This window comes from Haliotis asinina, chromosome 16, assembly GCF_037392515.1.
Source record: "Haliotis asinina isolate JCU_RB_2024 chromosome 16, JCU_Hal_asi_v2, whole genome shotgun sequence".
Lineage (NCBI taxonomy): Eukaryota > Metazoa > Mollusca > Gastropoda > Lepetellida > Haliotidae > Haliotis > Haliotis asinina.
Genome location: NC_090295.1, coordinates 38,933,612 through 38,950,427, shown reverse-complemented (window position 1 = coordinate 38,950,427; position 16,816 = coordinate 38,933,612). Strand labels below are relative to the sequence as shown.

The window sequence follows — 16,816 nt, the reverse complement described above, 5'->3', positions numbered from 1 at the left end:
ACTTACTTACAAGTAACTGATATGTTTTGAAATAATCTAAATATGTTTGAAAGAGGTTTTTGTCCCAGCTCACGATAACCATTTAAAAAATAAAGCTACATAAATAACAAGATTTCTTGTGGTCTTATGGTAATGAATCACTATTATTAATTTGTAAGGGAGATTAATGCCTAACATAAATTCACAAGGGGTATAATCTCCATTCTACCATGACTTCAGTAAATACTGGATTGTGATTGGTTAATCAAAGTCATTCAGAGGTATGTAATCATGTTATATACCTCTGATTTTCCAACACTTTAAGTATTTGTTTAAAATCTGAATAACACGGTTATGGTAGAATGGAGATAAAAGGAAATTGTGTTGGAAAATCAGAGGTATGTAATGAAATTATAATAGCTCTAAATTTTGTATTTAAAAACTCGCGCTACACGTTCAGTTTTAAATCAAATTTAGAGCTATTATAATTTCGTTATACACCTCTGATTTTCCAACACAGTATGTTTATCTCCTAAATATCAATTCACAACGGAGATAATTCCTCATATCACTTCACAAGGAGATAATTCCTCCTATCAGTTCTCAAGGGAGATAATTCCTCATGTCAATTCTCAAGGGAGATAATTCCTCATATCATTTCATGAGGAAGATAGTTCCCCACATCAAGTCACACAGGAGATGATTCCCCAGCATTAATTTACATGGGAGATAACTCCCTGACATTAATTGATAAGAGAAATTAATTCAAAACATTATGGCTTATTGAAAGACTCGCCTTTTCCCCTCATATTCTTATTCTGTCAATTACATGAAAGTTGATATGAAATATTGTAGATATTTGAACTGTCAAACAAAATGATTAGCTTGGCGAAAAGTACTTGATATTATCATCACTTGTTTGTGCACTTAATGGCATTTCTTGCAACCTTAAACTTAATACATGGTTATAGCCAAGTATCGCTCAGAGGAGCTGTTACTTGGGGCAGAAATAGTTGGTAGATCTTTGGAAAAAAACAGTCAAGTGTTTTGAGGAACTTATAGCACTTATTTGGAAGGGAGATAAACCCAGAACATTGCTTCAAAGAAGAGATTTATTCAAAACAGATACTTCCCAATCAGAACTCCAAGGGAAGATAAGTTCCCATCGTTAATTCACATATATTTGCTTGGTTTGTTTTTAATGCTTCAGTCAGCAATATTCCAGCTATACAACAGTGTTTTGTAAAAAATATAGCCTGGACCAGACAATCCAGTGATCAATAGCATGAGCATTGCAAATGGGATACGATGACATGTTTGTCATCCAGTTTAGCCACCTCCTATGTTAAGCATGGGTTGCTGGACCAGTTCTAACCCACATCTTCATGGATGTAATGTACAGGGAATATTATTCACTAGTATTAATTCATCATTGAGATATGTCTGTAACAAAAATTCACGAGGGACATTAGTCTCTAATTTTGAAATGTATATGTGCGGGTTAAGTCAAGAGTGATCAAATTAATCATTTACGTTTATAGGCAAGTGAGAAGACAAGCACTGTCAATCACAGGCATTCTGATCATGTCTCAGTGATACTGCTACAGATGGGATAGTGCTAAGGGTAAACTGTCTGACTTACACTACTGGGTACCTAGGTGGGAACAGGTCAAAGACGGCTACTGCTGGTTGTAAGCCCCAACCAAATGGGTCAGTGATTTGGCTGATTCAGTATCATTGTACACTTGTGGCATCAGAATTTGCTCATAACATTGGTCACCAGTTTGTCTGATTCAGACTTGATCATTTACAGGCTGCTCATGAGCATGAATTTTTTACAGAAGGTAGAAAACAACATATTATGCTTACTTTAACTGGTTTGACAAACTCTGCTCTTATAGTTATGTTCATATTGTTTGAAAATATTTATCGGAAAGCTTTTTAACAAATCAGAACTACTTCTTTTGTAGTTCAAGTAATTCTGAATCTGGCATTGAATTTAATCACTGATATTTAAGTATGATTTGTTTGCTTAAATACAGGATATTAGTACTAAATATTGATAGTGTATAAAATGATGTTATGATTATTCCACAGATAATTAAGTTAAAGGAAGACCACATCCCCAATCCTGATACCCATTCCCACTGTGGACATAGAGTTATCATCTAATGTGGAGACATACACTAATATTGAGGGCAACTGTTAAGGTTAACTCTTCACTGATATTCAGACGAATAAGAGGAGATAGACCCAAGCCAGGCCCATCTTGAACACAATTACAGGAATTCATAGATAATGTGAAGGACAGAAGTGCATGTATTTGTCATGGATTAACAAGCGCCCCTTGTAGGTCTAACCAGGAAATCTATGACACGGCAAGACTCAAATGTGACAGCTCTGAGCGCCTCTGCAATACGATCATGATTAAGACGACATAAGCAGTCATATTAATGTGCTTATTGTACAGAGGCATGTGTGCACGTCATGTACTACAGGACCTGATACTAGTCATATAGTACAAGTCAATAAAGGATCAAGTATCATTCAAGATCCTAGATTCTTAGCAAAGACAGGCATGCTTATTCAGTACCAGTTCTTTTTATAAAAAATACTTTTTTCCAAGCATATTTTAAGTGTGTTCATGCCTTAGATACTTTAATCAAGGAATTCTTTTAAGAGCATGAGTTCTATCTCTGTCCTACAGTGCGTCATGACATCCATCTTGTGTTGTCTCATGTTTCAGCTTGGAATGCGAACATGACATCCAAGAGACAGTTGTATGAAATGTACAGGGTACATGTTGCTTTTCTTTCTTGTAAATATGGTCGATCCCATCTCGATGTAGTGCACATCTGCCTCTGGGTATGTCGCTGTGTTTGTATCTCTGCTGCAGTACGTGGCGTACCCTGTCCTGGTTGTGTGACTCCGTGATTCTTGTAGCTTCTCTCTGTGCCATTTCAATGGTGATAATGAGACATCGCACACATGATTATAGTGTTCTTGATTCCATACCAAACAAACAAACAAACAAACAAACAGTTGAACAAGCAACACACATAAGAATACTGAGTTCGTGATTCCATCATACACAGTGAATATTGTTTCTTTGATCATGCCCTTAATAAACACACAATTTTTTCACTCGATCTATTGTTTCATTCAGTTTTTGAAAAAAGAACCAAAACACTTGTGAACGCTGATTTCTTGATTTAATTATAAGCAAACATTCATGAATAACAGTTCTGAATTTTGAACAACCAAAACAATTTGAATACCAATTCTTTGATTGTTTATCAACAATCAACACTAATGTGAATATTGATTTCATTATTCTATTTTAAACAAACAACACCATGTGAATATAATTGCCTTGACTTCATTTTACAAAACATCATGTGAATATCAAATCCTTGATTCCATAATAAACAATACATATGTGAATATCAAATCTTTGATTGTTTTATCAACAAGCAACACTTATGTGAATATTTATTTCATGATTCCATTTTAGACAAGAAACACTTTGAATATCATTTCCTTGATTGCATTATAAACAAACAAACAAACACTTGTGAGTATCAATTCTTTGATTGTTTTATTCACAATCAACACTTGAATATTGATTTCATGATTCCATTTTAGGCAAACAAAACTATGAATATCATTGCATTATAAACAAACAAACAAACAGTGTAAGTATCAATTCTTTTATTGTTTTATCAACAAACAACACACATGTGAATACTGATATTCCATTTCATACAAACAACACATGTATATATCAATTCCTTGATTTCATTATATACAAACAAATAAACAAACGCACATGAATATCGACTCCTTGCTTCCATTGACAAGCGACATACAGGTAAATATTCCGTGTCAGCAATATTTGGCTACAGTGAAGCCAAGCACAATATCAGACCATTACGAACAGTTGTTCTCTAGAATGTTTTGGCTTGAGGTGTATATTTTGACTTGAACCTCGAGTTGGGGGTGGGTTCAATTACTCAGTTACACTGGATTTGTTTTTTAATAAGAGAGCTGCCACTTCATACTGAAAGGCATTAAGATATTGTACTTGTTGGTCCCTGCCTGGCACTCAGCAGTAATGGATACAACAAAGACTGGTCCGCTCAGGGTCAGTATAATATGTCTAAGTAGGGTATTCATGCTTACATGCAGCATGGTATCTCAGTGAGCTAGTACTATAGAACCAGCTTAAATCTGGGCGAGTACAAGCAGCCACTTGTACACATACATGCACATTGTCATGAACAAAATGTTCTTAAGTACAGCATTAAACCCCATTTCACATCACATCGCAGTAATAAGAAGGAATTGTTTTGTGATTAGTGTCTATATGTTAATGTCAGGGAATTGCTGAGTCGTCAATTTCACCTGTTACCTTTTGCCAGCTACAAGGTCTTACACACCCATCAAGTTAGTATTACTGGGGAGCAGAATCCAGATTGGTGTATTTTGGATTGTAGTAATACATATCATAGTACATCATTGAAACATAACTGTTTTATCTTCAAAAGGCTGATACATTTCATTATTTATACAATTGTTTATTATCTTGAGACCAATCCAGCATGCGATCAGATGATTAACAATTTTATAAGCTTGAAGGTTGATAATTTCCATATTACAAACTATTTAGCATACACATATTCAGTAAAAGCTTATTATAATTTATTAAATATCCTGGAGCAAAAGGTCATCCATTTTTCATTTAATATATTTGTTTACAATGTATATGTGTATCGGAAGAGAGATAGTTTGAACACCTCCACATCGTATTTTGACTACAACTGAAACCTAGTGGGAACACTGAATCAGTGTGCTGATACTGTTTGCTCCTCACCTGTACTGTGAAGCATGTACAGTTTGTACACATTAATTAGTACACATTTAACAGTACAAAATCTCACAATTAGATGTACAAATCTTCCCATTTAGCTGAACACAACATGTCACATTTAGAAGTACAAAACTTCACATTTAGCAGTACAAAACTTCACATTTAGCAGAACAAAAATGTCACATTTATCAATACTAAACAGATTTGCCCAAATTGCTCTCCAAGCAGGCCATTTATAAGCATTATCAAATTTATCCACTGACAATGAAATATCAGTATAAAGTGTATTAAACTGGTCAATAATACAAGAAGTTTTGTTTACTGCATTGGAAATAACATGAACAAACTTTTGAAATATTGCAGGTGAAAAAAACACAAAACATGCTGACCAAATTCAACCTTTCTACGTATAAATCAGAAATGAAAAAACACAAGATATGCATTTGTGAACTATTGCTATCAACACAAACATCATTACCAATGGCAACCAGACAATGCCAAGTGAACAACCATTGTATGTTCTGATGGGGGCCTGGGACGACTTTGTAAAGAGACGAGGTAATTAGTCAGCTGAAGCTGCAAAAGAGATACAATTTTATCTACAATTATGAGCTTAAATATTATTAAAAAAATGGAACATTTTTTTGTGGCCAAGAAATTTTTTTTCAAATATTTCTGGGGTCAGTTAGTTTTCAATACAAAAGTCCCCCAGAAAATGGCCAGTCTTTAATGTAAAGGTAAGGTGGATAGTGTTGACCAAGGCATGATTAAGGAGTTCCCAACCAGTGTTACTCGTCAGTGTTGTAGTGGGCAGTATCATCCAATGTCAGCAATCAGTCACAACCGCCCCTCTTGTCCCCCTGTTTGTGTGTTGTTGCTAGCGTGGCTCCATACCTCTCCTGCAATGTCAGCCCTAGCTTCAGTTTTCCCCCATGGCTGCATCGTCATCGCTGGCTACAAGCATGCTACCCTGTGTCTTGTGTCCATCCAGTTACTTGTTAGTATCTGCACCATTGCTTAGCAACAAGTTTGTATCAACCATACACATGTGGAATAACTGCCGTATCCAACTTGTAATTAAAATTGAGGATGCCAGTAGATGTCTGTATGAGAGGTATGCGTCATGTAGACTGATATAGAGTTGTCTAGCTAGTGCTAGAGTAAGAATCAATCACTTCTTTAAAGATACTATTCTTGACAAAATTCTTCAAGGTATGTGGTATTCCTCTTCGGTACATGAGTCTATGTCCAGTAGCTGTGCAAGCTTCTACTGCAGCTGTTGGAACAGGTGAATGTAGGATGTTAGGGTTTGAGCCCCATTCCTCAATGTGATCGCAGCACTGAAGTGAACGTAACTCCCATAGTTTAACACAGACCGAGCAGTATCATCACCTTATGGAACAGGGCCGCGTTCCTCAAAGTGAATGTAGCACAATAGTGAACGTAACTTCCATATTTTAACATAGAAGTAGCTGTATGATCGCCTCGTGGAACAGGGCCCCATTCCTTAAAGTGATTGCAGCACTTAAAAGAACATAACTCCCACATTTTAACATAGATGTAGCAGTATGATCGCCTTGTGTAATGGGGACTCATTTCTTGAAGTTGTCTCAAACTTTAGAGAAATGATTACCATAAGCCAATATGACATTGACAAAGTCTGGGTCACCTTGGCAGAAAGTTTGCTTACTTGAAGGTTTGTTGTGGGTGTGATTGCCCACATGGTACAGTGTGTAAAAAGCCTGTTTCTACTGTCCTCATTTTGGCATTGCTGAAATGTTGCTAAAAGCAACATAGAAAAACCCTCACTCAGTTCACAACATATGAATATTAGATTGGAAAACGTTATAAGTGACTGTTTAAGTGTATCATGACACCATTATTTATGCATCTGAAGGTATGTCTTATACAAAACTGTGATGAATACCAGACACTCCGGTATCACACACAAGATGAATTTGAAGTAGTTGTGTCTCTTGCACCTCATTCTCTTCCCACAGAGGTTACACCTGTCAAATCGTCCTACGTCTTTGGGAAGAGAATGCTTGCACCTAGATCTAGAAGAACTAGTCCCTTATAGTTACAGGATTAACACAGAAGAGTGAGTGAGTGAGTGAGTTTAGTTTTACGCCGCACTCAGCAATATTACAGCTATATGGCGGCGGTCTGTAAATACTCGAGTGTGGACCAGACAAACCAATGATCAACAACATGAGCATCGATCTGCGCAATTGGGAACCGATGACATGCGTCAACCAAGTCAGCCAGCCTGACCACCCGATCGAGTTAGTCGCCTCTTACGACAAGCTGAGTCGCCTTTTATGGCAAGCATGGGTTGCTGAAGGCCTATTCTACCCCGGGACCTTCACGGGTCAACACAGAAGAAAAAAGAAGTAAAATATGTTATTACAGTGTCCCACACTTCATAAAAGTGTCCAGCCAACATTGCCTTTGAGACACTAAATACATATAGCACATTATGTATATAGGAGTGATATATTGAAAGGTTAATGTCCTAAAATATCTCAGAAGAGAAAGATACAAAATGGACAGCCTGGCCCATTGAGGTCAATTTAATTGGCTCATTTGTGGGTGTTCCTAAAAGAAAACATGTAGGAAACTGTTTCGGCTATGGATTTTTGTGGTCCTTCGGTGCAATGCAGTCTTTAACACATAAATATTCATAGTCTGCAACACAAACGTTACACCTGGTCAGTCATCTGCCCCACCCTCTGAAGTGGAAGAACTTCTTGGTTGCATTTTTGAAACGATTCCTGTTAGATGGCATTCAGCAGGTTCACTGGCTTCATTCAAGTAAAACACTAATACAGTGGAAGCTTTCAAAACCGGCATCTGTCCAGTCCGGCAAGTTGTCAACACCAGCATAAAGTCTCAGTTCCACCCCTGGCTTGTACATTCATCACCAGTGCTACAATCCAGCAGGAGTGCTGGTTTAGACAGCTTCCACTGTATCTTTCCCTGCTTGGAAAGGGGAAGTGAAAGTTCGTGTAATCTCATTGTTCCACAACATCACAACACAACAATGTTTACTGGAAGATGCGTGTGACTGGTGAGAACATAAATTAATATTTACCAACATTATATAGGCCTTTAATCAACCTGGCAGAATTGCCAGTCTCATGGCTGTAGTTACCCATCACTAAGAGTAAGCAATTTCCCACTTATTTATGCTTCAAACTTTGGAACTTTCATGTCAAGGTATCCCAGATAATATTGCTGGCATTCGGCATTAACTGCTGCTTGTAGCAGGATGTATACATCACCTTGCATCAAGTCCACCATCCCATATATGATACCTGCACCCTTGTCACCTGTAGATTCGTCCAAGGGAACAGGACAAGAATATGCAGATAGCCTTGAAAACCAAGAGCAATATTTACAATGTCCAAAATGACCATTACTGGAATTGTCAATCACCAGTGGTATCTGGAATTATGTGGGCGGGAAAATTGTCCAGATGAAACGTTTGATCTTCCACAGCTGTGCCTTTGCATCAGGACCTTTCCTCCCACAATCACTCCCTATCACCTGTTGGTTCTTCCTTGGGGATGGGAATATTAAAATAGACTTGCAAACTAGGGGCAATACCATCTCACTAAATGTCAATCACACAATTTTGTGGACAGGTAAGTTTGGTCAATTGTAGTGAAAGATCAAAGAATGAACTAAATTAACATTTGAAACTGCACAGACATCAGCAGTGATGCTTCCCTGGAAACTCAGTAAAAACCAATACAGAATCTTTTGCATATATTTTCTGTTGTTAGGGTAGCTGTACTGCCAATAGCTGTACTATTGCGTATGGGTATTTGAATGATTCATTCTTAGGGTGGGTGTGAGGTAGCCCAATGGTTAAAGTGTTTGCTTATGACAGTGAAAATCCATGTTTGACTCCCATGGAGGTAATTATATATATAAATGGTGTGAAACCCAGTACTGGTGGATTCTGTGATATATAGCTGATCCATGTACATTATCTTTCATAGAATATCCTAACATGATATCTTATCTCCAGTAATTTAGTTTCTGTCCCTCAATGACATCTTTTTTTAAATAATGTAATAATTCTGGGATGCTCCTTCATTACCTGTATGTTTTCTTTGTGAAACAGTATCATGTAAATTTTCGTCCAGTTTCTATGAGAGAAATGCACAAAGAGTCCTATCAGAGATTAGTGCTGTCCTTCATTACATATCCAATGCCATAGTAATCTTGCTAAAAGCAGCTTCATTCCTATCTTGAGGTGTCATTGTATTAGCCATAATATTAAATGATATCAAATTTCTGAATCACTGAAAGTTCCACAGGAAATCTAAATCCTGTAACTGGAGTTCTTTAACCATTATGAGCCATGATACTTCCTGGCTGGTCCTCCACCTGATGAAGGGGCAAGGAATAACCCAGAAACATTGTGTAAATAATAAAGAAATTGACATCCATAACATTTTGTCTTTTATTAGAATACTAAATAATACTTCTAAATTCCTCTGAAGAACCTGTTGCGTACCGTTACAAGGCATGTGTTGAACGTATTCAACATACATGAAGTATTGTTATTTCTTGAGATCAAGCCAGCATTGTCTTACGTATGTTGTATGCTAACATTTAGATGTTTAAGTTTTTGGGATTAATGATTTTCATGTGGTTAGATATGAAGATTGTATTCTGCATGGTTACTAAAGCATGTGGCTTTTGAGTGTTTGTTTTGCAACTGTGTTTATTTGCCCTGTGACATGCACAGCATCTGAGGATGGAGTCCATGTTTGCCTCGTACTGTGAAGGCTCATGTTGGCGTATGCGTTCATCCCATACAAATCTAACACCAAGTTATCACCACACAAATTCATGTATGCGTTTGCGTGTCGGAGTAATTGTAATGAGACTATTTGACAATAAATCCAATGATGTCGTGACTAGTTATAATGAGATTATCTGTTAATAAATCCAATGTTGTGACAATGCAGTGTCTCTGTGCATACAAGCAAGTAGGTTGAAAGATGCATTGGAGAATATTTATGTCTGTTTTGGTTTCTTCATTCATTGATTCGATATCTCCACTTTTCTCTTCATCTATTAAATAGAGAACTCCACTTTACAGCAAAATCCTGGAAATATTGTAGTCAGAATGAGAACATGTTAGGTTGTTTGCAGATGGATGCACAAGATTAACTTGCTGTGAAACATATTACCATCTTGCTGTTCTCTCCAGATTGCACTTTTGGAAATGTCGACATTTACTTACTGTTTCTTTTTGCTGTTTCAGTATGTGTCCAAGCTGACCCCGGCTATTCTTAGCGAGATGGATAAGCTGCTTGGGAATAAGCCTGTGTACAAGCGAGAAACATACAGGTGAACAATACCACTTTTCATTGGTTCTTTACCGCATGTTGCTACCCCTAGCCATGCCCATCCACCCTAAGGATGCGCAGCAGGTGCCCTCTGGCGGACTGCATGAAGCCAGACACTTTTTGGACTTCGTTGAACAATTTGTAGAACGTCCGTCACATTGTGCATTTCCCCTGAGGAAATTTAATCTTATTTTTCTCATATTGTTACAAGAGACATGTATACTGTTTTGAACAACAGATTTTGATGCTAGATGGACGTTGAAGTCAATGACACTATTTGTGGTATTATTCAGTGTATGAGATAGGTAGACAGCAAAAGCAGTAGCTTTGATTCACTGTTTCAGAGGTGATCTCTGGTTTGTTGTGGCCATGATGAAGCTTGTTCTTGCCTTTATGTTTCTCCTGATGTAGGTCCAGAACGCCTCCTGTGGCTGCACGCACATGTATTACTGCCATTCTTCACTATCAGGGTGTTCCTATGCAACATATTACTGCCCAAAATTTGTGTGCCATTGTTCAATAGGTAGATGAGAGTGAGGCTCGGAGAGGGTTTACACACCTACAGCAGGTGCACAGGCAGGCTTACCAACTGATTTAGTGTTTCTCTCACCTTTACTGAAGACATCAAACCCCTTCAAAATACACTTCAGTAATACTTGAATCCTCTAGAGCAAGGTGACTGAGAGGTCATGATAATGGATTAAGTAATAAGGCCTTGAGTCTAGGTACATGCCAATATCGTATTGCTGCAACATTGCTGAATGTGGCATCGTACAAGATTATCATCTTTCAGGGTGTCATTAGTCACATAGATAACTTCATTCAGAAGCATACATTTGTGATGGCAATCAACATGAGTTCTCAAAGTTCTGTTGGTAGATATTAATTAGGAAATTTGGCATTAATTTCAACAATGTTCTTTCTGTGTTTTGATCTCAGAGAATATTTCATTTGAGGAAGTTTGTGGAAGCAATGGCGTATTTTCTTAAAGGATCACCTCATACATTAATGTTTAGAATGGAACCAGTGTCAGTGTGAGGGAAATGCTTGATCAGTTGGCTGTCCTTTTTATGACAACATCGCAGATGCTAGTGTCCTGACACACACTCTTGTTGTTAAGAAGCAAGGATGATTCTCATGCAAGCACACAACTCTCTCGGGGACACATTTACAAAGACATGAACACAAATGGCATATACCAAATATCTAATATTTTTAACCATCTATTTTGATAATGTTGACATTTCATTCCAAATGGCATATGTAGCATCTATTTGCAGTCCTCATACCTAATGGCAAGAACTCAGCTGAATTATCAGGTGTTCTAGTAACATTTTGATTTATTCACAATCAGATTCATGTTTTAATAACTTCTAATCATGAAAGACCACAATAAGTGATTTACATAAAAATACCATTTTTCAATTTCCAAATAACATTCAGGTCAGAATTATTTCATTCACCTAAAGATGAAACATTAAAGAGAATCTCTATTAGAAAAAACATATAAGTTTCTGTTGGTAAAACAAGATAATCTAATTATGTATTCCCAATCTGTGAAGAGTATATCCTTGTCACATCTTTCCTTGATCAGATGATGAGCTATTGGTGTATTGTTTGTTGATATGTACATTATACTTGTAGGGATGCCTTGCATTATCTGCGCTGTAGGCTGTGATACTACAATTTGATTATATTTACATTTTTATTTTTTATTTTTATGGCCAGAATATATATATACATATACATGAATCCTGTCATTCAGGTAGAGGCATTTTGCATTGACATGCCTGCTTAAATGTGCCATAGTTTGCACTTTCAAGAAAAAGAGATTGTACAGTATGACAAGCTAATTATATAATGCCACACAGGGTTAATTGAATACCCGTTCACAACAGTATAACTAATGCCCACCCACAGGGTTACAATTAATGATCATATGAAAAGTTAATGCCCACTCACAGGGTTTATAGTTAAGACCCATGTATTGGGTTATAATGTATCTCCCCTCACATAGTTACAATTATTGCCACACACAGGGTTTACTCATGTACAGGGTTAAAAGGAAACCCCACTCCCAAGGTTACTCCCAAAATTACAATTAAGACAGGCTTACAGTGAATACCCACTTACAGGGTCACAATTAATACCCACTTATAGGTTACAATATGAATGCCCACTTACAGGGTTACATTGAATGCCCACTTACAGGGTTACAGTGAATGCCTACTTACAGGGTTACAGTGAAAGCCCACTTACAGGGTTACATTGAAAGCCCACTTACAGGGTTACAGTGAATGCCCATTTCTAGGCTTACAGTGAAAGCCCACTTACAGGGTTACATTGAAAGCCCACTTACAGGGTTACAGTGAAAGCCCACTTACAGGGTTACATTGAATGCCCACTTACAGGGTTACAGTGGAAGCCCACTTACAGGGTTACAGTGAATGCCCACTTACAGGGTTACAGTGGAAGCCCACTTACAGGGTTACAGTGAAAGCCCACTTACAGGGTTACAGTGAAAGCTCACTTACAGGGTTACAGTGAAAGCCCACTTACGGGTTACAGTGAAAGCCCACTTACGGGGTTACAGTGAAAGCCCACTTATTGGGTTACAGTGAATGCCCACTTACCGGGTTACAGTGAATGCCCACTTATTGGGTTACAGTAAAAGCCCACATACAGGGTTACAGTGAAAGCCCACTTATTGGGTTACAGTGAATGCCCATTTCTAGGCTTACAGTGAACGCCCACTTACAGGTATTGGCGAAACAGACAGCCCCTCTGAAGGGGGAATAGCCTTTCCACCAGATAGTGTCACAGCTGGTAAAGTCTTGGGGGCCATGTCCATACTCAGCCATGTTAATAATACAGTGGCATGAGGATTATAAGAAACACATTATCCATCCTTAGATTATCAATATCTCCTAAGGGATTGGAATTATTTCGCCTTGGGACTGGCATTATCTCTTAAGATTTGGAATTATCTCCCCTTAGGCTGGCATTATTTCCCTTGGTACTGGAATTATCTCCCCATAGGTTGGCATTTCTTCCCTCAGATGTCAATGATATCCTTTTGTATAATTATGTACTGACTTGTCTGAACCTTGTTCATGGACTTCCCACTGCTCACATTTTCATATTGACATTCTGTCTTCAAATACTCCATCCAAGTTGGTTTCTCACAGAAGTCAGGCTTGCCAGGCCTGTTGAGATTGGAATTTAGGCGGCATAGGCCAGACAGCCATCCTTTCAGCTATAGTACAGCATTGGCCACTATCAAATACGGGTAATACTTAACCCCTGTATTTATTTACACGCCGACAGACTTCCCAGTTCAGGGTCGTTTGATCTCTCTATATCACAACAGACAACAAGCTACTCAGCAAACTTTACTGTTCATTCAGGTGAAAGAAACTAGCTTTTTAACCCTTTGTATTGGTTCCTTAGCAAGGTAATTAAGGTTCTGATTTAACTAGTGAGGATGATTTAACTATTTTAGTAGAGGAAATATACCATGTATGAGCGAATTACAATGATACTACTTATTCAAAATAATATTAGCTAAAAATCATTATTCATTGACAAAATATTGCAAAGCTGTCTCTAATCTCTTTTAATTCTGCTATGCCTTTGATATATACTGAAGTAAAGAAATAAGTAAACATTAAGAAACAGAATTATTTCTTGGGCGTAACTGTTATTTTGGTCATCTTCCAGACCCATGGAAGTGGAATGACTCCCAAGACTCTAACTTTACAAACGTGCTGAAGCATACACGTGGCTTGCAGTTTTTAGTCTGCCCCAAATAATGTGTTCACTTACTTTTTTCTTCAGTATATATATGTGTGTGCGAATGTGTGTGCACTTAATGAATGATACTCATTATTCGTTGGTTTTCCTATTTATGCATTTATATTGAGCATTCATCAAAATGCATTATCTTAACAACTTGACAGTTTTGTCTGCATTCTTATTCTAATTTACACTTAACGCAGCTGTGTTACTCAAAATGGCACATTTCGGATATATTTGTCTTGTACATTTTTACGAATTATCTTACCTTCTTTCCTGTATGACTTTTCTGACCATATACCAGGTCAGCATCAACAGCTAGTATAGTATTTAACATCACCTGGGAACTTGAGGACGTAGAAGCTTGTATTTCCCTGTGGCTCAACTTATGTCACAACAAGGTCACAACACATTATGTACTTGTTTGTTGTTTATGGAAAATGACCTGACCTTTAAACCTGAGTATCTCATTTTTGTAAAGTCAGCAAAAGATTTTACTATGTATCAAAACAAACTGGCAAAACAGATAATTCTCATTACCTAGTTTCATACGGTCAGTTCGTGTAAGAAATGTTTTGCTTTCCTTTGACCAACAAATACATAATTTGTCCTGACCATCTATATGAGTTGTAGCATCATATTAACATGAGGTCATCAGATCCCTGGTGTCCATTTTGAAATCCCTAGAAATCAAAACAAGACAATGCATGTTGGTTTTGAAAGTTGTTATAATTGGTTGTTTGATTGTGCTGATTTCAAGGGACTTCCGTGGACTTTTTATGAGCAGCATTTTGTCTATGATCAGATTCTGGTCTTGTTTTTGTTTATTCCTTTACACATTTACCGCTTCCTTCAAAGGACATATTATCCTAATTTCAAAACTGAAAATAAAATTGATCAAAATTGACTTCTTGTTGTTTTTGAACTAACAGTAAAAGAATCACCAAAAAGTAAGCCTGTATAGTCAAATTAGTGAGCTAGCACCATTGTCCAAGTGACTGATGCCACCTGAATTGCATTAACACAGTTAACCATCACACTCATTCGACCAAAGAAGCCAGTTAAAATAATGGGTCATAAGTATGCATTATAAATTCAGCTCAACCAAATAGATATTCCAAACTAAATGGAAATAAATATTTAGAAAAAACAAATATTAGAAACAGTTTTTAACTAAGGAAACTTATAAGAAAATAACAAAATGCCAAAAAAATATTTAAGGTTTGTTAGTAACAGGCCCAGCTACCTACCTGCTTATTAAAGACCAGAATCCTAATCAAATTAACTCATTTAACTAAATCACTTCAAAATCAGTTGTGTAGTCCTGGATATCAATGACAAGATGATGACCACAGAATGTTGGTGGTAATCATCTGACATCTTCCTGTCAGTGATCTGGACAGACGATATGTCCGTATCCCACACTAACTTGGCTTGAGACCATGATTTCAGGGTACAGATAATTACCATTTGACGTCTTCCTATCAGTGATCTGGCCAGATGATATGTCCGTATCCCACACTAAGTTGGCTCGAGACCATGTTTTCAGGGTACAGATAATTACCATCTGACGTCTCCCTATCAGTGATCTGGCCAGATGATATGTCCGTATCCCACATTAGCTTGGCTGGAGACCATGACTGTTGACAACTGCGTTGCTTGCTCCATGTCAGATTAAAGCTGTTGTCATACGGCTGGAAAAGAACTATATCACTGACTGTTATAGGTAGCCTCATTCATTCATGTAGGGTTATTAATGTGCAACATATTCCTGTTGATCTCAACAAGAGACATACTGTTAATATTGACAAAGAACAGGCTGTCACAAACATTTAAAAAACATGTAAATAGATAAGAAGTTTCCATGCTTAACCAGTTGGAATACATTTCATTTTAACATGTCTGTCTTGATAAGCAATAGAGTTACTGATTCTCGGTTCACACTAGGCCAAGGGTTTGGATAACGACTGAATAAACACTATCAATAATACTGTGGATACACAGAAGACACCAGGAAACCAGCAGCAGACAGGAGACAACTCAAAAGTGTTTTCGAATATTTTGTAGACTGGGAGATCCCTGGACTGTTCTCTAGACTATGATCTTGCTTGGCTTCATCATATTGACAAATACAAACAGAACAGGTGCGAGATGATGCCATTATTGTCTGAGTGGAATCTGAAGGGCAATGTAGTGTTCATACTGTCAACCCTCTTGATGAGACTCTTCAGAAAGTAAAATCTGTTGGTCAGTTGCCAGATCCAGTCACATGGCCACTTTGAAAGTCAGCTGCCCAACACATGCTCCCAGATGAACTGGAGGTCTTGTCCACTGACCAACAACAGTTTTCGAACCTCAAGAAGAATTGAACTATCATTGGTTAGAATCTTGACAGACATTCACAGACTTGGTACCTCTCCCAACACCCCTGTTGATGTAATGCTACTGTTTTGTACCCAAATCTAACCATCACAAACCATCTGTCTAACGCTGTTCCTTATTTCCTTCAGTCGACAAAGAGCCCGACAAGTTCCACGCCGATAGCGCTAGGCAGGGGTAAGGTCTCACTCACATCGTAGCACAGTCACTTTGGAGAACAAAGATTTTATGTCATGGAATAGCACTGTCTGCTTCTCTCAGGAAGTTAAGCAAAATCAAAATATTATTAACTGATTTCATAGATTAATGGGGAATAGGAAATATGAAGCAAAATTATTATATCATCAAATGAAATATTATTCAGTTCCTTTTTGCAAATTTTTATCTTCGAGATGAAATCTTACCCATGTTTCGGTTTACCTGC

At 37.5% G+C, this 16,816-nt stretch overlaps 1 protein-coding gene across 13 annotated transcripts in view; it reads left to right on the top strand.

Annotated features, from left to right (window-relative positions):
- LOC137267857 (voltage-gated potassium channel subunit beta-2-like) overlaps positions 1–16,816 on the top strand; it is a 138,313-nt gene that overhangs the window by 109,780 nt on the left and 11,717 nt on the right. For 5 of the 13 annotated variants that reach the window (XM_067802284.1, XM_067802286.1, XM_067802283.1 and 2 more), the window contains 2 exons: positions 2,726–2,775; positions 10,134–10,219. In XM_067802284.1, coding sequence (XP_067658385.1) covers positions 2,726–2,765 — 40 coding nt within the window. In that variant the 3' untranslated portion in view covers positions 2,766–2,775; positions 10,134–10,219. Of the gene's footprint in view, positions 1–2,725; positions 2,776–10,133; positions 10,220–16,523; positions 16,570–16,816 lie in introns of those variants that run through there. The other 8 variants (XM_067802292.1, XM_067802287.1, XM_067802294.1 and 5 more) reach the window with 2 other exon arrangements.